Source organism: Schistocerca gregaria, chromosome 4 (genome assembly GCF_023897955.1).
Source record: "Schistocerca gregaria isolate iqSchGreg1 chromosome 4, iqSchGreg1.2, whole genome shotgun sequence".
Classification (NCBI taxonomy): Eukaryota; Metazoa; Arthropoda; class Insecta; order Orthoptera; family Acrididae; genus Schistocerca; species Schistocerca gregaria.
The window spans coordinates 180,497,222-180,522,527 of NC_064923.1; the positions used below are offsets into that span (position 1 = coordinate 180,497,222).

Sequence of the window (25,306 nt, forward strand, 5' to 3'; positions counted from 1 at the left end):
ATCCGGACACCCCCAAAAACATACGTTTTTCATATTAGGTTCATTGTGCTGCCACCTATTGCCAGGTATTCTATATCAGTGGCCTCAGTAGTCATTAGACATCGTGAGACAGCAGAATGGAGAGCTCTGCGGAACTCAAAAACTTCGAACGTGATCCGGTCATTTGGTGCCACTTGTGTTATACGTCTATAGGCGAGATTTCCACACCCCTAAACATCCCTAGGTACACTGTTTCTGATATGATAGTGAAGTGGAAACGTAGAAGGACACGTACAGCACAAAAGCGTGCAGGCCGACCTCTTCTGTTGACTGACAGAGACCGCCGACAGTTGATGTGGGTGGTAATGTGTAATAGGGAGACATCTATCCAGACCATCACAAAGGATTTCCAAACCGCATCAGGATCCAGTCCAACTGCTACGACAGTTAGTCAGGAGGTGAGAAAACTTGGATTTCGTGGTCGAGCGGCTGCTCATAAGCTACATATCACGCCGGTAAATGCCAAATGACGCCTCTCTTTGTGTAAGGGGCGTAAACATTGGACGACTGAACAATGGGAAAACGTTGTGTGGTGTGGCGAATCATGGAACACAATGTGGCGATGCGATGGCAAAGTGTGGACATGGCGAGTGACTGGTGAACGTCATCTATCAGCGTGTGTAGTGCCTACAGTAAAAGTCGGATGCGGTGTTGTTATAATGTGGTCGTGTTTCTCATGGAGAGGGCTTACATCCTTTGTGGTTTTGCTTGGCATTATTACAGCACATTCCTACATTGATGTTTTAAGACCCTTCTGGTTTCCCACTGTTGAAGAACAATTCGGAAATGGCAACGGCATCTTTCAACACTATCGAGCACCAGTTCTTAACGCATGGCCTCTGGCGGAGTGTTAACGCTACAATGACATCCCTGTAATGGGCTGGCCTGCACAGGATCTTGTCCTGAACCCTATGGAACACCCTTGGGATGTTTTGAAACGCCGAATTCGTGCCAGGCCTCACCGACCAACATCGATACCTCTCCTCAGGGCAGCACTCCGTGAAGAATGGGCTAACATTCCCCAAGGAGCCTTCGAGCAACTGATTAAACGTGTGTCTGCGGGAGTGGAAGCTGTCATCAAGGCTAAGAGCGGGTCAACACCATATTGAATTCCAGCATTACCGACGGAGGGCATTACGAACTTGTAAGCCATTTTCAGCCAGGTGTCTGGATACTTCTAATTACGTAGTGTATATGTACATCATGCTCCGCAAGCCACCCAAATGTGTGAGGCTTCAAGCTCCATTAACTGTTCTCTCATATCCTGTTTCACTTGCGAATGGCGTATGGGAAGAATGACTGTCGATAAGCTTCTGTATTATCTCTAATTTCTGGAATGCTGTTGTTGTGGTTATTTCACGAGATGTATTTTGGAGGAGGTAATGTGTTTTTCGGCTCTTTCCGGGAAGTTTTCTAACGGATTTTTCACTAGTAAACTTCTTAGTGATGCATAACGCTTATCTTGTAACGTCTGCCACTGAAGTTTGTTGAACGTCTCTGTAACTTTCTCGTGCCGACAAAACGTTGCCATGACGCACCTGTCAAGGATCCCACATTGTTGAACAACACTCAAGAATCGGTCGAACTACCACTTTATAAGCCACTTTCTTCGTGGATGAGTTTCATTTTCTAAAGATTCTTCCTATGAATGTCTGACGTCTGCTTTTCCAACTTTGTACCAGCTTTGATTCCATAACGAACCGTTGTGCACAGCGACCGTGGAGTATAAGGAAGCACGGCACATAGCAATCAGTCGCACTCCCATTGGTTTTTATTTAGCGTATCTAGATTTCGCGAATGGTTCAAATGGTTCAAATGGCTCTGAGCACTATGGGACTTAACATCTATGGTCATCAGTCCCGTAGAACTTAGATCTACTTAAACCTAACTAACCTAAGGACAACACACAAACCCAGCCATCAGGAGGCAGGGAAAATCCCTGACCCATCCGGGAATCGAACCCGGGGACCCGGGTGCGGAAAGCGAGAACGCTACTGCACGACCACGAGATGCGGGCTTCGCGAATGAGTATCCATCTTAAGGTCGAGTTTGATAAGTACTCCTAGATATTTTACGGTACACTATTCACACAATCGGTCATTATACGTAAGTGTACATCCACGTCAGTGGATTTCTTTTCTGTGTGCGAGAAAGTGGTACACTTATTCACATTTAGTGTCAACTGCAAGAAACGCACCAATCATCAAATTCCTGAAGGTCATTTGGCAAATCGATACTGTCTTTTTGCGTTCTACTTTCCTATATGTAACTGCACCATCCGCGAGCAGCATTAAAGAGCTTCAGACTCTTTCTACTACTTCATTTACACACATTGTAGTTAGTAACGGTACTGCCACACTTCCTTGGTCTACTCCGCAAATTACCTTTATCTCCCGATTTTGTTCCGTTAAGGGCGACGTGCTGAATTATATGTTCATGGAAGTCTTTGAATCCAATGGCAAATATGGTCTGTTACTCCATAAGCTTTATAAATCGGTGCAGAGTGTGGGCAAAATCCATTGAGCAGAAAAGCAAAGTCGAACTTTGAATGGCGCGTAGGGAAAGGTTTCATAGACCAAACGCGAGAGCGACTGACAAGCGGCCGTCCGCTGTGTTTCATAGCTGTATCGAGTCAGCGGACGCAGCCCCCTCACGTGTCTTCCTTGACATCTGCTGTGATGCCAAGTCTTACTGTGTCTCAAGTTCCTACAAATTATTGCGTCCTTCATGTTACCGCATGTGTTGCTTTCCAGTACACTGTCAAGGGTCTGAAACTTCTTCCTTCCTCTCCTATTTTTCGTCTATACAAACCCATGTAACACATTTTCACAGCCTTTCCTCCTTTTCTAATATATGTCCAACTAAGGCTTTTTCCTCCTGTTTATTATATTAGTTGTCTTTCTTCTGTAACTCTTCGTAGACCTTCTACATTTTTCGCTCAATCCATCGAACGTATTCTTTCAACCCTCTTCCGGAACCGCGCTGCTGCTACGGTCGCAAGTTCGAACCCTGCCTCGGTCATAGATGTGTGTGATGTCCTTGGGTCAGTTAGGTTTAAGTAGCTCTAAGTCTAGTGGACTGAAGACCTCAGATGTTAAGTTCCGTATTGCTTAGAGCCATTTGAACCATTTTTTCCATCCCCCTAATGTCGGCAGCTCAAAAGCCTATGGCTTTTTCTCCATTGCACATGTTTCAGCATCATACCGGGGGACGCTACATACAAAGCATTGTATCAGCATTCTCATCAAATCTTTGTCCCTGTTGCTGCAGAAAATCCAACTTTTCTCTCAACTTGACTCTTTATCAATTTCTGTCCTGGTTTCAATTTCCTTGTCATTCTTTATTCCATTTCTTACCTGTTTAAAGCTTTCCACGTGCTTTAATATTTCTGCATTCAGCATTATCTTAAACTTTTGGTTCCTCCTGGGGTCATTAGTTTCGTGTTCTGTTTCTTAGCTATTTAAAGCTTTTCAACTTCTCTAATATTTCTCTATTTATCATTATCTTTGCCCGTTTATTTCCCTTCTAGTACCCTTATTTTTGCTTTATTTCTATTGATTTTGATTCCAGAAGTCTTTCATTTAGCATAAATGGTGTCTACGATAGTCTGAAATTCTCTTTCACCTCTTGGTAGAAGAACCACCTCATCTGAAAACCTTCAGCTTTTGCCCCCTTATCATCAAGAGGAAGTGGTCAATCCTATTTTCCAAGTCCAGACTGACGAAGGGTAGGACGCAGTCAAAAGGCTTGTGTTACTTCTTTCCTGGTTCTGTGCAGCTGGCACTTTCTCCTCTCATTTTCATAGACGCGATTTAAATAATGTAAGTTCGTAAGTGGGGGACTCTCTTTTCCCGAGTTTTAATTGCAAGCTTATCCCAAACCACATCATTAAATGTCTTTTGCAGGTATGTAAAATACACATACATCGATCTGTTCCATTTTCTATAAACATCTCGCCCACAATTAGCAAGAGTCTTTTTGCAATGGTACCACGAGTATTCCGTCTAAAATCGAATTGATCTTAGACCAAATTCTCCTTCAATAGCGTTTACAGAGTTTCCTTAATGGCTGATGTTTAATTTATTGCTAATTCTTAACAAAGTCTTATCGTAGGAGGTGGTCTCTTTAGACGTAGTGTAGTCTACCGTCCTAGGTTAGTAAACCGTCATGTCAAATCCTAGTTCTCCTGTTTGCGGGTTGGATCGGTGGTACGTAAAAACTTCCTGAGGATCGAAAACGTAAAGGGAAGCCTCGCAAACTGGGAAAACATTAGGACGATGTGCAGATGTTTTCGCAAGATTGTTCTGATGATCAAGCCATTCTATGACGAGGTAAATACGATGTTGAGTTGATGATACGTTTATGTCAGAAATATGACAACTTGGGGCTAATAAAAAGAGAATAACTCGTAATTGTAGGTTAATAACTTTAAAACGTTTCCCAAAAAGAATATATAAATTAATAGTTATACCTAAAAAAGTAAATAAAAATAAATTAACACTAAAATATTAAGTCCTTTTTCTGAAGAGGCTAGATCATTAGGAATTTTAAAGTTCACGTCAATGACGGTGCAGTAATGGTATAAAATTAGATATTTATGGGCATAAAATGACAAAAGTTGATTGGGTAATATGGAGGTATATTATAGAATACAGCGAAACAGAAAAGTAATAGGGCTCATGAATTCTTTTTTATAGGACAAGAATATTTCTAATAACAATAAGAAAATATCGGATATGCTAGTGGTTGAATCGGTCCTAAGCTGTGCATGAGAACTACGGATGTTAGACGCTGACGTCCAAAGAAGGCTGATAGCTGTAGAAACGCATCGTTTACGAAGGAGTGCCGGGCCATCAAGGCTGGAGGAAAAAGCTAACGATGACGTAAGAGCTAAAATGGTGGAAAATCAAACTGTGGTAGAAATCTCTGGTAGGCATAACTGAAAGAAAATTGTTATAGTGCTATAGGCACTTCTTGAGAATGCCAGATCATCTGCGGCCTAGGAAAAGTTTTGACTTGAAACCACCTTGCAGGTAATCTTGGAATGACCGCGTCAACGAAATAATGGAGCAAGACGGTACACGCAAAGAGGATGCACCAAGTGGAGAAGCTTGTCAGAAGATAGTACAGTAAAAAGTTATTAATTGATACTTGTAGTACTTAATACCGTAATAATAAAAATAATGAGATAACTATCTATATAAATAAAAATATAAATGTTCTTTTGTACAAAATCGTAAACCTCACAAAATTCTTCACCGATTTATTTGAAATTTTGATACAACGTTGCATTCGAATACGAGCATTTCTTGTGGACCTACTGGAGCGCCATATAATATCTAAATATATATATATTAATAAAGAAGTTAGCAAACGTTTCATATTCATTTGTTCAAAATCTTGAACCTCCGAAAGTTTTAAACAGATTCTTTTGAAATTTTGAGACAATACTGCATTCGTCTACACCTGTACTTTTATGTATTACTATAGTGAGTGTATAAAAACACCAGCATTTAGATATAACCAAATAAAAACGGAAATGTCTGTTTTTACAATATCGTAAGTCTCCGAAAATTCTTCACCGCTTGTTTCGAAATGGTGACACGACTTTGTATTTGATGTAAGTGTGTGTTTTTATATATCTATTTCCTAAATATGTAGAATATCTAATTAAATATGTAAAGTTTAAAGCGGAAACGTCTTCAACAAAAATCTCGACACGTTCTTTACCGATTTACCTTAAATATTTGTTGGCAAACACGCACGTTCTGTATATGGCTTATCAGTTTATGACTAAAATAGTGTCGCGTAATCTGAATGGGCAAGAGAAGTAAACAAGGCCAGAGAGTGGGGCAAGAGGAGATGGACAGAAAGGTGGGAGAAAATGGAGAAAAAAATCAGAAAGCAAGAGGTGGACAGAGAAAGGGCTGGGAGGCGATGGAGAGAGTGGATCAGGAAAAGATGGACATAAAAATGGTGGAGGAGGTAATGGACAGAAAGAGAGTGGCAGAAGGGGGAAGATGAAGAGAGAAGGAGAGGGGAAAATCGACATAGGAAGGGGAAAGGACGTGATGGACAGAGAGATAGGGGAGAGAGAGAACATGAGGAGATTGAGTGGGAGGGAGGGAGGAAGTGATGGAAAGAGAGAGGAGGAAGGAGGTGGAGACGAACAAAGAGAGAGGGAGGATAAGATAGAGATAGTAGGGAAAGGGCGGGTAGGTAGCAATCGGATTCCCATGCATGTTACAAACAAGAGTGTTATAGTTTCTTTCTTTCTTTCTCATTTAATCGTACTAAGCCTCAGGAGTGCATGGCCAGTAGCAGATATTTCTTAATATATCTCTCCACAGGGCTGAGCGTCAACTATATGGCTAATCAGCTCGAGATCTGTCAGGAACAAGTGTCCGGTTTCGCCAAATGTAATTTAACCCTCTGAGAATGTCATCCCATTAAAAATGGACTTGCAAAACGTATTGCCTAATCGCCTACCTGCTATGATATTGTACAGTAAGGCACTTTGCTTACTCACACGAAGAAGGAGACCCTGCCGCCCTCGTCGGCGGCCCGCCACACCTCTGCGAAGCCGCCGGCGCTCACCACCCCCAGGATAAGCACCGCGATGAAGGCTGCCAGCGTGACTCCGCTCTGCAGGAAGTCCGTCCACACCACCGCCTTCAGGCCGCCCTGCACCGCAAATGAATTCAGTAGACTACCCCCCTTCACCAAGGACTTCACATCAGCGAGCAAACACTCAAAAGAAATCGCAGACATTTGTTGCTGAATCCCCGGACGTTTCGTTGTTTCTAACTCCTAACATACGGGGGTCAAATTTTCGAAAGGGGCAAATATTTATTTACAACAGATAGGACGCAGAAAAATGTTTCAGTGTTTTACTGTCCCTCAAAGTAGTCACTACCTTTGCGTTTAACCAGTAGCCAGGAATGTGGAAGATGGAGAAGACCTTTATCAGAGCCAGTTGTGTTAATAGTTAGAATGGAGGGATTGTACTGCCTTACGAATCTGTGTAACAGTGCACTACCTTCATGTCTGGTATAAAGTCAGAGTAGCCAGCGTCTAAATCCGGGTAGTATGGTCAATGGTACAGCGCTTCCACAGTGTCATCGATCGAGTGGAGCACTCACAACTCGCGATGTATGTACCCTGACATTTCGTGAAAACTGATTGGTGGGTTATACGAAAGGTGCCGTACTTCTTTCTCAAAGTTGGTAGCAGATTTTGTTCCAAAAACGAACAATAACAAAGCGCATTGATGGAACGCAGTTAGAGAATGGTATGCGTTAGGATAACACCATCATATTTGTACAACGGAATGCAAATAGACCTATTTTCCACTTTGCTGAGATTCTGACGAATGTAATGACGGAATGATTGACATGATTAACATTTCAGTTGTGGATCCTACGATTTCGCCCATAAACAGCCATCGTAACGGTAAGGCGTGAGAAAGCCTCACGTACGTAGCTTTCCGAGAAGTACGAATACCGTCGAATCGTAGCCACTGCTCCATCATTCGGTGGATTTGTTCTCATTCCCAAGATTTCTTCAGAATGTGAAGCAGTCATATGCTCTAATCCTTTCTCTCGGGCCACCTTGCAAATCGTTTGTCGTCGATCTTTGTCCATTTACGCGATACGACGGTCACCCATCTTGCCGCTATTCCATACGGCAATACGGATTACCCGCAAGCTTGATGGATATATTGATGATGGTGTCCAGCTGCACGCCCTCTGTTGCATTCAGTTGTTTTTTTTTTCAGCTCCGTTGTTCATGTTTCGAAAACACCGTGATATCACTTCATCAGATCGTCCACTACACAACGCAATATTCTTCCCCTAACTGCACACGTAAGAAGGGAGAGCTTATTCGCTCATGCTCTGTCATAAGCAAGGAGAGACTAAAGCGTGGTATAACCTAAATAGGTTGATACGTTTCTTTTCATCTATAATGCATGCACGCCACTATTAAATGTCCACTCTGGTGATATCTGGTAATACAGTGCTCAGCTTCAAACGTGTTATTCACGCTTAGGGCATTCGCCAACTAACAAAGAGCGTGCCTCGTCTCATCCGTGATTTCCTGTCTCACTTGCCCTGTTTGTATAAATTGTTTCATCATTATTCATTCAGTTTAACTAATTTCTGAGATTTTCAATTAGTTAAAGTAGTTCTTTCGGTTTCTTGTCTTCCGTTGATTTCATCCCAATTGTGTGATATATATATAGAGAGAGAGTGTCACAGAACTTGGTTCGCGGTTCTAGGCGCGCAGTCCGGAACCGTGCGACTGCTACGGTCGCAGGTTCGAATCTTGCCTCGGGCATGGATGTGTGTGATGTCCTTAGGTTAGTTAGGTTTAAGTATTTCTACGTTCTAGGGGACTAATGACCACAGCAGTTGAGTCCCATAGTGCTCAGAGCCATTTGAACCATTCTTGAACAGAACTGGTTAAATTGCATATATATCGAAGAAACGACTGCGTTTTTCCTTTATGAAGATACAAGGTTGTTTGTTGCCGAGGTTTCTAAATTTATGTAAAATGTGATTGCTGATAGCATGCATGAAAAAATTACTGCCATAGGAAGCTCCATCTCATTTCTTGCCGCTTACTCCACTGACTTGGGCGACAGAACGATTAAAATTAATAACTAGATAGATTATGCGGTCTTAAACCATTTTAGCATAAGGTTTATATGACCAGACTATAGAAACCCATCCTTAAGCGCTTTTTATCAGTTTGCTGGATCCCGTTTGAGGGCACTTAGGGCTAGCTGCAAAGTTGTTATTTAGCGTACATGTATCTAGTTTCCGACGTGCATGAAAAAACGCAAATTTAATAAAAAATCGTTTACTGTTGGGCAACAAGTCAGGTTAAACCGACTTACTGAAGAAATTATAGAAATGCAGTTTCGGCAGCTTCACTGAGTTCGTGGTCGCTGTTGATACGTTCCTGAATTTGTAGCCGTCGTGATGGATACTTCTGAAACACTGTGTTCCATTACCACCTAGCTCGCTACTTGCGAAATAAATAACTGGTGGTTATAGTGAGGAACTGATTTCGCAAGCTTCTATTGGCGCATGAGGAACCTAGAAGACGTTACCCAGCGACCCTACAAACCTAAGGACTACTGCTAGGGCACTGTGTTTGCAGCAAATGTACATTTCTTGTGACCAGTGTTCCAACTTCAGCAAACAATGTACTGACTAACATTTTCTTCAGACCAGAAGAAAGTTACTACCCTGAGGCAAAAAATGACGCAGTGATTTGGTTAAAGGGAAAATATACAAGTTACGTTTTTAACAGTATTGGGAGCGATGACCATATTGAATACAAGATACATATGCAAATGAATTCAAGAAAATACTTAAATATCAGAATCACAATAAGAAATATGGTAACATGCTCCGAATTGTCTTCCACAGAATGGGTATGGGTTAGGAACTAGATTCCTAGTAGAGAGGGAATGGGTTGGGTCACGTTCCCGACCCTAACCTCACCTGCAAGTCACACATGAAAAATAAATCAGTAGTACAGCAGATACAAGAATACGACCGCAAACATGTGGTGTCTGATATAAAGGAAGATTTTGAACTCCCTAAGGATCAACGAAAGTATAATGTTCTACGAGTCGGGGAGTGGAATGTCAGAAGCTTGAACGTGGTAGGGAAACTAGAAAATCTGAAAAGGGAAATGCAAAGGCTCAATCTAGATATAGTAGGAGTCAGTGAAGTGAAGTGGAAGGAAGACAAGGATTTCTGGTCAGATGAGTATCAGGTAATATCAACAGCAGCAGAAAATGGAATAACAGGTGTAGGATTCTTTATGAATAGGAAGGTAGGGCAGAGGGTGTGTTACTGTGAACAGTTCAGTGACCGGGTTGTTCTAATCAGAATCGACAGCAGACCAACACCGACAACGATAGTTCAGGTATACATGCCGACGTCGCAAGCTGAAGATATACACTTTCTCTATCTGTTCAAGCTGAAGATGAACAGATAGTGTATGAGGATATTTAAATGGTAATGCAGTATGTAAAGGGGGACGAAAATCTAATAGTCATGGGCGACTGGAATGCAGTTGTAGGGGAAGGAGTAGAAGAAAACGTTACAGGAGAATATGGGCTTGACACAAGGAATGAAAGAGGAGAAAGACTAATTGAGTTCAGTAACACGTTTCAGCTAGTAATAGCGAATACCCTGTTCAAGAATCACAAGAGGAGGAGGTATACTTGGAAAAGGCCGAGAGATACGGGAAGATTTCAATTAGATTACATCATGGTCAGACAGAGATTCCGAAATCAGATACTGGATTGTAAGGCGACCCAGGAGCAGATACAGACTCAGATAACAATATAGTAGTGATGAAGAGTAGGCTGAAGTTCAAGACATTAGTCAGGAAGAATCAGTATGCTAAGAAGTGGGATACGGAAGTTCTAAGGAATGACGAGATACGTTTGAAGTTCTCTAACGCTATAGATACAGCAATAAGGAATAGCGCAGTAGGTAACACAGTTGAAGAGGAATGGACGTCTCTAAAAAGGGCCATCACAGAAGTTGGGAAGGAAATCATAGGTACAAAGAAGGTAGCTGCGAAGAAACCATGGGTAACAGAAGAAATACTTCAGTTGGTTGATGAAAGGAGGAAGTACCAACATGTTTCGGTAAAATCAGGAATACAGAAATACAAGTCGTTGAGGAATCAGATAAATAGGAAGTGCAGGGAACCTAAGACGAAATGGCTGCAGGAAAAATGTGAAGACATCGAAAAAGATATGATTGTCGGAAGGACAGGCTCAGCATACAGGAAAGTCAAACCAACCTTTGGTGACATTAAAAGCAACGATGGTAACATTGAGAGTGCAACGGGAATTCCAGTGTTAAATGCAGAGGAGAGAGCAGATAGGTGGAAAGAATACATTGAAAGCCCCTATGACGGTGAAGATGTGTCTGATGTGATAGAAGAAGAAACGGGAGTCGATTTAGAAGAGATAGGGGATCCAGTATTAGAATCGGAATTTAAAAGAGCTTTGGAGGACTCAAGGTCAAATAAGGCAGAAGGGATAGATCACATTCCATCAGAATTTCTAAAATCATTAGGGGAAGTGGCAACAAAACGACTATTCACGTTGTTGTGTAGAATATATGAGTCTGGCGACATACCATCTGACTTTCGGAAAAGCATCATCCACACAATTCCGAAGACGGCAAGAGCTGACAAGTGCGAGAATTATCGAACAATCAGCTTAACAGCTCATGCATCGAAGCTGCTTACAAGAATAAAATACAGAAGAATGGAAAAGAAAATTGAGAATACGCTAGGTGACGATCAGTTTGGCATTAGGAAAAGTAAAGGCACGAGAGAGGCAATTCTGACGTTACGGCTAATAATGGAAGCAAGGCTAAAGAAAAATCAAGACACGTTCAGAGGATTTGTCAACCTGGAAAAAGCGTTCGACAATATAAGCTGTTCGAGATACTGAAAAAAGTAGGGGTAAGCTATAGGGAGAAACGGGTCCTATACAATATGTACAACAACCAAGAGGGAATAATAAGAGTGGACGATCAAGAACGAAGTGCTCGTATTAAGAAGGTGTAAGACAAGGCTGTAGCCTTTCGCCCCTACTCTTCGATCTGTACATCGAGGTAGCAATGATGGAAATAAAAGAAAGGTTCAGGAGTGGAATTAAAATACAAGGTGAAAGGATATCAATGATACGATTCGCTGATGACAGTGCTATCATGAGTGAAAGTGAAGAAGAAGTAAATGATCTGCTGAATGGAATGAACAGTCTAATGAGTACACAGTATGGTTTGAGAGTAAATCGGAGAAAGACGAAGGTACTGAGAAGTAGCAGAAATGAGAACAGCGACAAACTTAGCATCTGGATTGATGGTAACGAAATCAATGAAGTTAAGGAATTCTGCTACCTAGGCAGTAAAATAACCAATGATGGACGGAGCAACAAGGACATCAAAAGCAGACTCGCTATGGCAATAAAGGCATTTCTGACCAAGAGAAGTCTACTAATATCAAATACCGGCCTTAATTTGAGGAAGAAATTTCTGAGGATGTACGTCTGTAGTACAGCATTGTATAGTAGTGAAACATGGACTGTGGGAATACCGGAACAGAAGAGAATCGAAGCATTTGAGATGTGGTGCTATAGACGAATGTTGAAAATTAGGTGGACTGATAAGGTAAGGAATGAGGAGGTTCTACGCAGAATCGGAGAGGAAAGGAGAAGGGACAGGATGATAGGACATTTGCAAAGACATGAAGGAATGACTTCCATAGTACTAGAGGTGGCTGTAGAGGGCAAAAACTGTAGAGGAAGACAGAGATTGGAATACGTCAAGAAAATAATTGAGGACCTAGGTTGCTAGTGCTACTCTGAGATGAAGTGAAGAGGTTAGCACAGGAAAAGAATTCGTAGCGGGCCGTATCAAACCAGTCAGTAGACTGATGACCAAAAAAAAAAAAAAAAAGGATGCGTTTAGAAGGCTGGAACTGACAAAAATAACAAGGCAGTGAAGGATTCTGCGATGTCACTGTTCGGGATTGCTCTTCTCTCCACATGATTTACCCTGAAGAAACACACGTCAAGTATTTACTGAATGATTAATTTGGGTCTGGTGAATGATGATTAGGAACCTCAGGCTGCAGAAGAAGAAAGTGTGCATGCTGAACTGCCACCAGTTGAAGGTGACAGTGAAGGTTCTAAGTGTGTGCTACTGCTAAGGACTAAATATCATTCCTCATTCTATGAATGCTGTAATTTATGACTGCAATTATCTGCCACCTTATTTGTGTCATTTCATTGTAGCCATTTTTGTTACTTTTTTTTGTGGAATTAAAAAAAAAGTGGTTACGCGCGGGAATGCCATCCCCAAGGACATGGGTTCACTCACAGATACGTGAAAGAATTTTTTTTCCCTCTTCATATGTGCAACACAATCTGAGACATTGTTATTCGAGTGAGCTAATATTTTTCTGCTGTATTCGTTATTACTTACATGTAAGAGCGCACTTCCTCAGTAATGATTTCGTGATTTCTGTGTTTAAAAAACGAAATATGAAATTGCTGGAGATGAAATTGCTTGCGAGTGAAACAACCGACAGTGACCTTTATATTTTTTCTTGTCAGAAATAATTAACAATTTTTTCCTAATATGTAGCAATTTCCGAGTTGAAGGTTAGACAGGAATCTAAGGGCACAACTTAAATTACTGGGAATGTAACGAGCAGCGGTCATCTTCATAATCTAGCTTGTCACAACTGTTTATGTACGATCGAATCCTCAACAACAATAGACAGAGATGAAAGATCTCCACCCTAATATTTTTAGACTGTAGCACCATATACGAAACATTTTCATCCATGAGATGCATGTTATAAACTTCGACGAACTGCAGTAGCTCTCGAAAATGCGTGTTTTCAATTTTGTTTTTAAGACCCAAATCGGTGACGTATCATGTAAGCAAGTGGGCTACTTAATCATTTGGATCTCTTGGAGCGAGTTATAACCACATTCTTATCCTTTGGAACTCTCAGAATCAATTTTAAGGGCGCTTTTATAGATGTACTAGTATAATGTGGTACTACACACTATTCCTAACTCATTTTCCGAAACGTAAAATCCAAATCACAATGTCAGTGGAAATGAGAACAAGATGACATAATGTGGCATTTACGATAATCTGCAGAATACAGTCAAATACGCTATTGTTATTATGCATGCATGGAAACATGCGGTCAGGGAAACTAAAAATTTCTGTGAATTTCAGCTGAGAACCATGGAAATGGATATACTGCGCCTGATACTGTTAAGGAGGAGGCAAGAGCGAGGAAGGCGGGCACGTCAGTTCGATGAAATGCGGCGTCATGCGTTATGGCAACGTAAACACAATTTTCGGTACTTCGAAGAATAGCGTTCCTGTGTCGTCTACTAGCCACTTTGTGTTCGTGGCACTGTGCGCTCTGCAGTGCGCATGCGCGGTTCTGCGCCCCTTTGGTTTTAATTGGCTTGCGGGATGCGAACCGACAACAGCGCTTCGGTTCTCTACACCCGAACGGTATCGCTTCCGAAATGCATACTGAATAATGCAGGTGCTCTAATTCGAGTACTAGAGCGTTCGGTGTTCTTGAGTACCGAAACGATCGGCACCATGGTGGAAAGATACAGGATAGGCACCCATGACGCAGGCCACAGTTTTCATTTCCGTCTTGTCACGCATCAACTGCCGTGCTGTCTCTCACTCGTGAGAGTGCATTGGTGGCTGGATTTCATTTGTCACCCTTGTGCAGGATATGATAGTCGTGGTCCTCCACTTTAACCTAAATTTCATCAATCTGTCTGGTAGACTTGATATGCTAACGATATTAGGGGTTTGTGGCCAATACCAATCAGAAACTATCTTCCAAATACATATTTTCTAAAATATTTCATTGCCCGACAAATGGCCAACATCTCCCTCTGAGTCGTACTGTATCTTCTTTCTGCATTGTTCAGCATCCTCGCTACAAATAAGTCGTTTCCAATTTTTCCTTGGGTTGAAACCACTTCAGTACTGGACTGGGTAGCGTCCGTGATAATTATGAAGTCCAGGTACTGTCTCACAGGTGGACTGATCAGCTTCTATTTCAAATGCTAAAAAGCGTTTCCTTGCTCGACACGCGAGGTATAAGGCACTTCTTTCTTTAGTAATTCATGTAGCGACTTCACGATTTTGGTGAAGTTGCTCATAAAACGCCAGTACGATCTCACAAGCCCTAACTACACCTATAATTGCTTCGCTGTTTTGGGTTGTGGATATTCTTGCATTACTCTGACCTTCTGTGAATCTGACCTGAGGGCCCGGGCCTATAAAATATGACTAAAATAACATACTTGCTTTTGCAACAACTCACACTCGTCCAATAGCTTTAAATTGTGGAGTCTAAGCCTCTCGGATACCTCCATCAGCCTCACGTTACGTTCCCCTAAGCAGCAGAGAAATATTACCACAGCATTCAAATAGATGAAGAATTTGTTACCTTGTAGCCCTGTGAAAATGGAATTTATTAACGTCTAAATTGTGTTGGGTATCTGTTTTACTCGTAATGCCCATACGGCATACTGCAACCCGTCGATTCTCGATCCTTGATAATAGCCCTTTGCTAAGTCGAAGGTTTATAAGAACTTTGCCTGTCCTAGATCATCAAGATCTACGGCTACCTTTGGCAAGCAAGACATTGAATTTACGGACGTCTCATTAAGTCACCTATAATTCGCGACTATTCACCACTTTTGCTTTCCACTGGCATCCATCCTCTTTGGAATTAAACTAAGGGAAAATTCCAACCACTTTTACTTGGTGCTCCCTAACATCTATTCGATTCGTTGCTGGAACACCTCCTTTTGTGATTGCGGTATTCTGTAGGGTCGCGAACGTATCACTCGACCTCCTGTCTCTACCTAATGTTATCCGTGTAAGATAGATTGTCTCCAGGCATATGGAAAACATTGCTACACATGTTGCATAATTCTGTGATTACTGCCTCTTCTTCCATAGTCATATAACTTATGCGGATGTTCTCCTTTAGTGCACTTGCTCTTGATTTCAACTGTGGCTTATTTTTAGTGACACATTTCATATTGAACACTCCATATCTGCTTCTGCTACCACCTGTGGGCACTCTAGTAACACACTCTCATTTGTAGTGTTCAGCGCATTCGTCAGGAATTGTCCTGATTCTACTTTCACTTGTGGCTCAGGTACAAATACACACTATTGGTGATTTACTGTTTCTGAATTATAGGTTATTTCATTCCATTCGCCTATTTTTTTATTCGACATTCCTGTGCCTCACGGGGTCCTGTTGTTGACGCTGAAAGAATTTGTTTGTTATCATTTTGCTTCTTTACGGCGTTATCTTTTGTCTGCTTCTGTTGCGTTCCGACAGTGGACGAATTCCTGTCACAATTCCCTCTAGCCCTCCCACAATTTTCTTGCTTCACGATTAAGAGTCTCTCGCAAGATTCTTCAATTTTCTTTGTATTTACTATGCAGAGCTTACACTGTGTCTGCGTCTTCATTTCCTTATAGGCCTTTCACTCTCTGTCTGAGGTTTCTCTGAAGGAGTCTTCTCTTTTCAGTGAGTAGACAACCACATTAGCAATTTTCCGACTTCTAATACCAATCTGCACCGAGCGCAGCTCAAACTCTTCCTCCGTCTTCATTCTGATCCGTCCCCCATAGTTCAACCGTCTTCTGGTGGTATAACTGATTATGAGTCCGTGTTCTTTGAAGAAATCTCGGCCTACCTGCCCATCATACTTCCTCTATATGCTTTACAAAAGCTCTCTGACTATCTCTCGGGTAATGACCATTTAGTTTGCTTTCAAAACAAGTTACCGACGCACATCTGCCTCTATGACTTGATGAGTGACATTGTGAGCGCCTCACGTCTCGTGACTGGTCCATTTCCCTGCATTTTCTTGATACAACTGTCCCAGTTCCCTTGTTCCTTTATGCGCCATATGGCCTGGCTTCCACATGTGTAAAACTTGGTGGCCTGCTTCTCAGTTCATGGCACTGCACCACCACATTGGGTGATTATCTTTTCTCGTTCGAGGCTATCACGCTCTACTCTGTCAGAGCTATCTCTATAGCCTCTCGTAAAGTTAACTGCTTACCTCGCACTTGCGCTATTTTATTTTTCCTGTCATCGTAAATTTCTTAGATAAATACTGTTCTGCATAATTTCCAAATGAAAGCAAAGCTGTCTCCTACATAGGTTCTTGCTTGGTACCTCAGATTCCTTCCATGGAATGGTGATGCATGGTATCCAACCTCGGGCCCTGCTGAGCTATATGCATACTTTCCCCTCGTTCCTGCCGAACTGCATACATATGACATTCGTAGAAGTCAAGTGCCGTTTTACTAACTTGTATGGCATGCACATCTCACCTACTGGCGCTTAGATCATTGACTAATAACTTGCGACGTGCTGAGCCCATTATTTTAGTTTAAACCAATTTCAAAAGGTTATCGTGCTGCTCTGGTTCTATAAGTTCAAATGCAAGATCACAATTGTCAAGCAACTCTCTCAGTGTGTTCTTAGTGCCTTCAAATGATTGCAGTAATGATTTTAGCACATCCGACAAACTAACGAACTGCCCACGTTGCGATTCAGGCACATAAGAGCCTGTACTGGAAACAATATCTCCGCCTCGCCACATGGCTGCTGTCTGCCCTCGTGTCCACACTTCTTTCTGTCGTTGCCGGTGATGATGCATCTCCCCTGTGGCATCTGCGACCCTGTGCTGCCCGCCATGGCCGCCGCCTGTCCTCTCACCGTTGTCCGCGTCCTCGCACTGCTCTCGGGCGACCCTGGCCGCTTTGCGGGATGTCCTGCTCGACTCCGGGCGCCATTCGTCCGCTGCTACAGAGGCTGCACCGCCTCTGGCCGCCTTCCAGGGTGTCCTCCTTGCCCCCAGGCGCCGTCTGTGCTGGGCTAGTCCCAGCCTCTATCTCTTTCTTCAGGAGCCTCCTTTCTCAAAAGCGAGAGAAGAGCCCTCTTTCTTTTTCTGTCCTGGCTTCTGGCTCTGCTGCTGGTCAGCGTACGGGTTTCCAAGTAATCTAAAAGGGGTTCTCAAAGCCATTCTGTTGTTATATGTGATGTCGTGCTGGTTACTACCGACATTCAAAAGAGAGGTGACCTATTTCTAACTCGCGGCATGATGACTGCATTCTAATTCTACGACTTAAGGCCGTATCTGAAACCAGAAAAAATGTCCTCAAACCGCGTCCAGCATGTGGTCTAGACTACAATGACACCGGAGACAGCAGAAGGTCGGTTCAACCAGCAAACGTGGAGATGACTAACTAAAAGACTGAAAGGGTTATGGAAATTGCTCGAGAAATAGTAAAACAAAGTTGTTGTTGTTGTGGTCTACAGTACTCAGACTGGTTTGATGCAGCTCTCCATGCTATTCTATTCTGTGCAAGCTTCTTCATCTCCCAGTACTTACTGCAACCTACATCATTCAGTATATTATTGTATTCGTCTCTTGGTCTCCCTCTTCGATTTTACCCCCCACGTTGCCCTCCAATGCTAAATTTGTGATTCCTTGATGCCTCAGATCATGTCCTACCAACTGGTCCCTTCTCCTTGTCCAGTTGTGCCACAAACGCCTATCCTCTGCAGTTCTGTTCATTACCTCCTCATTAGTTATGTGATCTACCCATCTAATCTTCCGCATTCTTCTGTAGCACCATGATTCGAAAGCCTCTATTCTCTTGTCCACCCTATTTATCGTCCATGTTTAACTTCCATACATGGCTACACTCCATACAAATGCTTCCAGAAACGACTTCCTGACACTAAAATCTATACTCGATGTTAACAAATTTCTCTTCTTCAGAAACGCCAATCTATATTTTATATCCTCTCTACTTCGATCATCATCAGTTATTTTGCTCCCCTGATAGCAAAACTCCTTTACTATTTTCAGTGTCTCATTTACTAATCTAATACCCTCAGCATCACCCAACTTATTTCGACTACATTCCATTATCCTTGTTTTGCTTTTGTTGATGTTTATTTTATATCCTCCTTTCAAGACACTGTCCACTCCGTTCAACTGCTCTTCCAAGTCCTTTGCTGTCTCTGACAGAATTACAATGTCATCGGCGAACCTCAATGTTTTTCTTTCTCCTCCATGGACTTTAATGCCTATTCCGAATTTTTCTTTTGTTTACTTTATTGATTGCTCAATATACAGATTGAATAACATCGGGGAGAGGCTACAACCCTGTCTTACTCGCTTCCCAACAACTGCTTCCCTTTCGTGTCCCTCGACTCTTACAACTGCCATCTGGTTTCTGTACAAATTGAAAATAGCCTTTCGCTCCCTGTATTTTACCCCTGCCACCTTTAGAATTTGAAAGAGAGTATTCCAGTCAACATTGTCAAAAGCTTTCTCTAATTCTACGAATGCTAGAAACGTAGGTTTGCCTTTCCTTACTCTTTCTTGTAAGATAAGTCGTAAGGTCACTATTGCCCCACGTGTTCCAACATTTCTACGGAATCCAAACTGATATTCCCCGAGGTCTGCTTCTACCAGTTTTTCCATTCGTCTGTAAAGAATTCGAGTTAATATTTTGCAGCTGTGACTTATTAAACTGATAGTCGGTAATTTTCACATCTGTCAACACCTGCTTTCTTTGGGAACAAAGACAATACTTGAATAACTGCATTCCTTAATTGCCAGTCTGAGTAACACATGGATAACGACTTGAATGATAATACACTACTCCAGGTTGCAAAATCCCATGGAAGGAGTTGATGGTTATGTATGAATGTGAGCAAGCCAGAGCACATCCTACAAGGCCCCAGGCATGACCCACACAGCCTCCCTCCTGAACTGGCTTTGGTCGACACCGCCTCCGTCTTTACACTGTACAGTAGGCCACGCCGCCCCATGCATATTGGCGCTTCCCGCCTCCTCTGCTGAGTCTCGTGTGACTACATCTGGCCACCGCCAACGCACTGCCACGCCTCGAGGCTGTCCTCGTGAGCTTACATCAAGCCTCATGTGTCTACATAGCAGTTCTAGCCAATCTCCAAAAACCAGCGCCCTTTCTCTTGCATCTCCTTTGTATTCCAAATACTTTCTAGAAAACTTATCCGTTCTGGCTGCGGTTCTGTTGCCTCTCCGGTGGTGCATTTTTTAAATATGCGACAGTAATGCTACTGCAATTTGTAACAGTACATATTATTAATCACCTAAATAGGACACCATGTCTTAAACAGTTTACTACATTACAAATAAATTACGATAAGACGTTTGACGATGTTGACATACACTACGAGTCATACACTGCGAACACTGATACATACCGATGTATGCAAAGATAATGTATTTATCGTGCAAAATAAACACTTCAGCTACCTTGCGCCCTAACACACCACAGATTACGCTCTGCAAACTGTGATATCTCTCAGGCAATCTTTCGAAGATCATTTCATGTGTCCATTTCAGCTGCTGTTCAGACATAAGTGTGTTACATATTTATTTACTAGTTAGCATTTCATACAACAGCTGTGCTCTAGACTGCACAAATGAAAGTCTGTAAATTATTTACGTGTTTTAGAGATGTTCTCAGTTCTACTAATGACAGATATGGACTGTACGACCAGATAACCTTTTCTGACAACGGCTTGTATTTCATACCAGTCTGATGTCCTCTAACATATAAATGTAAACAATTACATTATTTATCCAATATTTTCATGGTTGCCCTATTTCTTGCTTTCTACTTGAAAATGGCCCAAGACCGAAATCTGGATTGCATAGTAAATAAATAAAAAATTATTACAGTCAAATGGTTGCAGCTTCATTCAAAAAAATCTTCCAGAATTGTTGGTATTTTACTTTTAGAGACACTGCGTAAAGCTTCGACGGTAGGTTCACAATGGCCGCTGGGAAGGATTATTTCTTTTTTATCGGGCTCTTTTTGGTATGAAGTTGCTCTTATAATCTTACTTAATCAGAAACACCAGTTATCAATTAAATTCACCAAAATCCGTGTACTGAGGTGATATTTTATTTTGTTTTGACTACCAATTCCGACATTCTACTATGCAATAAAATATTCGAATGAAGTACATCGGATACGGTTTTGAATTCACGACACCCAGAAATATATGGCACTGTATGACAATATCTTTTCTTTTTGGGAGATACATGTGGGACCTGAAGATATCATAGTGGAATGCCGGAACTGGTAGCCAAAATAATACAAAATAACCAATTACACGGCTGTTGGTGAATTTCATTGACAGTTACTTGAACAGCTGATGTCCCGAGTCCATGTTGGATTAACAGAGACTGAACCACCAGTTTGTCCGATGTATGTTCCGGGAGAATAGGGCAGGTGAGCTTACACATATCTGACTTATTAAAGAAAATTTTAGTTAGTTGTTAATTATGGATGAAGAGGCAGTGGATCATATCATGAATCTCTAACCTGATGCACTTTGAGGGGGTTAAGTAGTCCATACGATATATCACCCAGGAAAGGTGGAGTGAAGTAGTTGAATTCTGAAACCTACACAGACTGCTTGTGTTATTCAAAATTTAACGTTTTTTGACGAAATAGCTTTTGTTATAGGTTGGTATTATAGATATCGTCTTCAGAGATAAGCTTCAAATTACTTAATTCACTTTCTAGTGAATTAGGCTATCAAGTTATATTAAGCGCCACATCATTCACTGAGGGGAAGATAAGACAGTAAGTTTCTATCCGATGGGGTGACATGACAAGGCATGTACAAAACCATCGCTTGTAGTTCGTTTACGGAAAACGTTAAACATAATTTGTGCGTCAACCTAGAAAAACATTTAAGTCCAGTATACATAGTGATTACTTGCAGATAATGAGAATATGCGCCATCCAAACGAAACTCATCGTTGGCAATAAAGCCTTTGGCAGCAGAGATTTTTTTGAATGATTAATTACCCATGCCGCACAAGGGTCATAGAGTAGATTGATATCCTCTGAAAATATAGTTGTGTAGAAGGTTGTGGATTGAAGACATAAAGTCTGAGCACTTACTATGTAACTACATGTTTAGTTTGGCATTGATACTACAGCAGAGTATTTTATTATCTGAAGATGGCAGCAGCCAAAACCGGTAATAGTGAAGCGTAAAAGTTTATGTGAACAAGACGGACCTGAGAAATATAGGTGGTTGTGACTTCGAGATTATTTTGTCTTGGGGCCACAAAAATTATTGGTAACTTTCCATTGCAGCACAGTTTTCAGATTTAATAGATTTTTAGTTTTGTTCCCTTTGCATGAACTAGATCTACATATGAAAACATGTCTCTGACGTAGTAGTGATTTCTAGTTGCCAAGGAATAGTCTTTAGTGGTAAAATGACTTTCAAAAGAAAAAATTGCTTTAGTCTATAGCAGCACTTTTATTTTACCTACCAGATACCGGTTTTGGTTCCAAGTGTTATCATCAGGCCCCCTTTCGAAAAAAATATCACACTAAATAGTTAATATAATTCCTTAAGAATCATTTAAGATTGAGCATTTATAAATTATTTTTTCCCTATGCTAGAAAAGCTTCATATAAAGTGCAACCTCAAAATATACACAGCTTCTTATCCCTGGAGCACAGTTGTCAAGCTCGCTTCCCAAATAGATGTCATGTATTAAAAGCAAAAGTCAATGTTGTACTTTAAACAGTTGGAAGCTATGACAAAAAGTTATAATACTGCGCCCTATATATTGATTTTTTCCTTCTTTTTAAAAATGTTACAGTGTAAAACATACCGAAAATGTAACACCAGTAAAAAATTTTAAACGAAGAAGATGAAGATTAAAACAAAGGGTAAAACAGACACCACTATAACATAACGTTAACAGCAGAATTTGACCACTAACCACGTATACCACAGTATTTGTAAAGTGACATACGTAATCATACTTTTATTAGAATATGTCAAATAACCTTCAATTTGAAGGATAGTTACTTTTATGTATGGCAACGTTTGACCTTGAAATTCTATGTTTTCATACATAACTATTTGGCACTGTCAATTACAATCTTTTGGTTAAACTTTTCAGTCAATACGAGAATCAAAAAGTAATTCCCTACTAGATAGTTGCTTAATTTTTCTTGATATCAAAACATCAAAAGATGTGAACAAGTTCAGTGAGTCGCTTTCAGCTTTTCGTATGCTTTGTGTGTTCGTACTCTTTCTGACATACGTACATACTAGTTCATTCAAAAACAAGTATGACCTTTGATTAAATAACGGAATAGTTCCACCGCGTAAAGTTTTATTACCGAGCGACATAACACAATCTTTAAAGGGCTGGATTCACTTTCGCGACTACAGTGGATTAAATACCGAGCTCGTTCCCAGATCTATGTTTTCCTTGGTATTATAAAGTCTGTTAACGAACGCTACACTTATTCCATACGAGCAAGCGTTGTAACTCTCAATATCTCAAGCATGTCTAATGCTAAATGGTTGCTAATTCCTAATCTTCCTTCCTTCCCATTTTTTATACATTTCACTGGTGTTTATGTTTTTAGAGTACTTTGCGTTACTGAGAAGTACACAATTGAGAACTGTGAGAAAGTTAACATCCGAACTGGGGACCACGAGATAGACGAAATTAAGGAATTCTACTACCTAGGTAGGAAAACAGAACACGATGGAAGGAACGAGGCGGACATAACAAGCAAACTAACTCTGGTGAAAAGGGCATTACTGGACAAGAGAACTCTGCTAATACCAAACATATTCCTTAGTTGTACGAAGGAATTTCTGGCTGTGTATGCTTGGTGCTCAGCATTGTATGGTAGTGAAACATGAACTGTGGGAAAACAGGAACAGGACAGAATCGAAGTGATTGAAATGTGGTGCTACAGAAGAATGTTGAAAATTAGTTGGACCAAGAAAGCTAAGAAGTGTGGAAGTTCTCCGCAGGATCGGTGAGCAAAGGAACACGTGGAAAACACTGACAGTAAAAAGGGACAGGTTGGTTCGACATTTATTATGAAATCAAGGAATAGCTTCCATGGCACTAGAGGGTACAAAATTGTAGATAAAGAGAGAAATTCGAATACAACTAGCGAATAGCTGAGAACGCAGGTTGTAAGTGTAACTCCAAGATGAAGAGCTTGGGGCAGGAAAGGGATTAGTGGCGGGCTAAGTTTACTTCAAGCAAGGGAAGAAAAATGAGTTACTAAGTTTTGAATCAGAGATCTTTCTCAGACAATCGAACACTTTCAGATACTACACAGCAACCATTGCTACACGTATATGGTGAACATACTAATTGAAATTGTGGTAACACTAAAACTGCAGCAAAGTTGCCCCAACACGATAAAACTTGCTGTTTGTAAACAACACTTGAGCTCATTTTTCAGAGTTGTTTAATACATAAAATTCCAAGCTTATAGGACTAAGGGGTCAATTTTACCTTCTAATTTGTTGCTAAATGTGTTCCACTTGGAATGTAGTTCAGCACTGGCGATATAAATGTACGAAGTTATGTAGAATATACTAAAGCTGTAACGTGCATAACATAACCGTACTACAATGCCGTATATTATATGTAGCGTGCAAATGTCGTACGGTGAAAGCAAGATTCGTTGAGGCTAGTAGAATGTTGCCAGTTGAATCTCTCTTTACGAAATTCAGGTAGTGAGCGAGCTGTTTGTTTATTCAAATGGTTCAAATGGCTCTAAGCATTATGGGACTTAACACCTGAGGTCATGAGCCCCTAGACTTAGAAATACTTAAACTGAACTGACCTAAGGACATCACACACATCCATACCCGAGGCAGGATTCGAAACTGCGACAGTAGCAGCAGCGCGGTTCAGGACTGAAGCGCCTAGAACCGCTCGTACGCAACAGCCGGCTGTTTGGTTGTGTTCGCAACGAATTACAATCGGCTATACTTAAGTATGTTGCCCAATTTAACAACAAGTTGATTACTTACACGCTGTAAGAGATACTCATCCATGACTCTCAAGATACCTATAGGGCTAAATGAATAGTGTTTTAAATTCATGGTGATGTTGTGTTACAGAGTTTGCAATCTGAAGTCCATTTTACTGTAACCCTCATTTCTCAAAATATTTGCAGAAAATTAATATCTGACTGCTGTATAGACTTCGACACCTAATAATATGTCATAGGTGTACATAACCAGTTTTCGATTTGTACTCACCATCCAGTACTGTATTAGAAAGCTCACATCAGAAATTACTTGATGCTCTTCCAATAATTTGTTTCTAGTTCTCGAAAGATTAATGACAGGCATTTCTGGTTTGTGCTTAAATTCTTCGTTTACATATGAAATTTGTACAGGACGCCAACAAATAGATATCAGAGTGTAGATCCTACTAATTCACACTCTTGCACTAAGTTACACGATCCCCGAAATTCCTTTTGAAAATAAATGAAATATGATAACTGGTGATTCATTATTTATTCTTTTTTATCAGTATAAGGGTACAGCACAATGATTAGTTTCGGTTCCGTTCCACAACAATCTTCAGATTGTTCAAATCGTAAAAAAGCGGTACACAAGCATGAAACTGACTTTTGACGTGTCTTGTCAGTCAGGTTGGACATGTGGCATTTTAATTTTAATCTTCGACTTATACACATTTTAGATAGCTGACTATTTGAAAATTGCTTGCAAGTGATGATATTTTTACTAATTTAACTGG

General features: G+C 41.1%; 2 protein-coding genes across 2 annotated transcripts in view; one reads left to right on the forward strand and one right to left on the reverse strand.

Moving 5' to 3' along the window:
- The window catches only part of LOC126268175 (opioid-binding protein/cell adhesion molecule homolog), a 2,429,635-nt gene that overhangs the window by 1,492,199 nt on the left and 912,130 nt on the right, over nt 1–25,306 (forward strand). The window lies entirely within an intron of this gene.
- The window catches only part of LOC126268174 (sodium-coupled monocarboxylate transporter 1-like), a 229,533-nt gene that overhangs the window by 60,703 nt on the left and 143,524 nt on the right, over nt 1–25,306 (reverse strand). Inside the window, exon 6 of the mRNA XM_049973768.1 lies at nt 6,569–6,723. Within this exon, the coding sequence (XP_049829725.1) occupies nt 6,569–6,723 (155 nt within the window). The remainder of the gene's footprint in view (nt 1–6,568; nt 6,724–25,306) is intronic.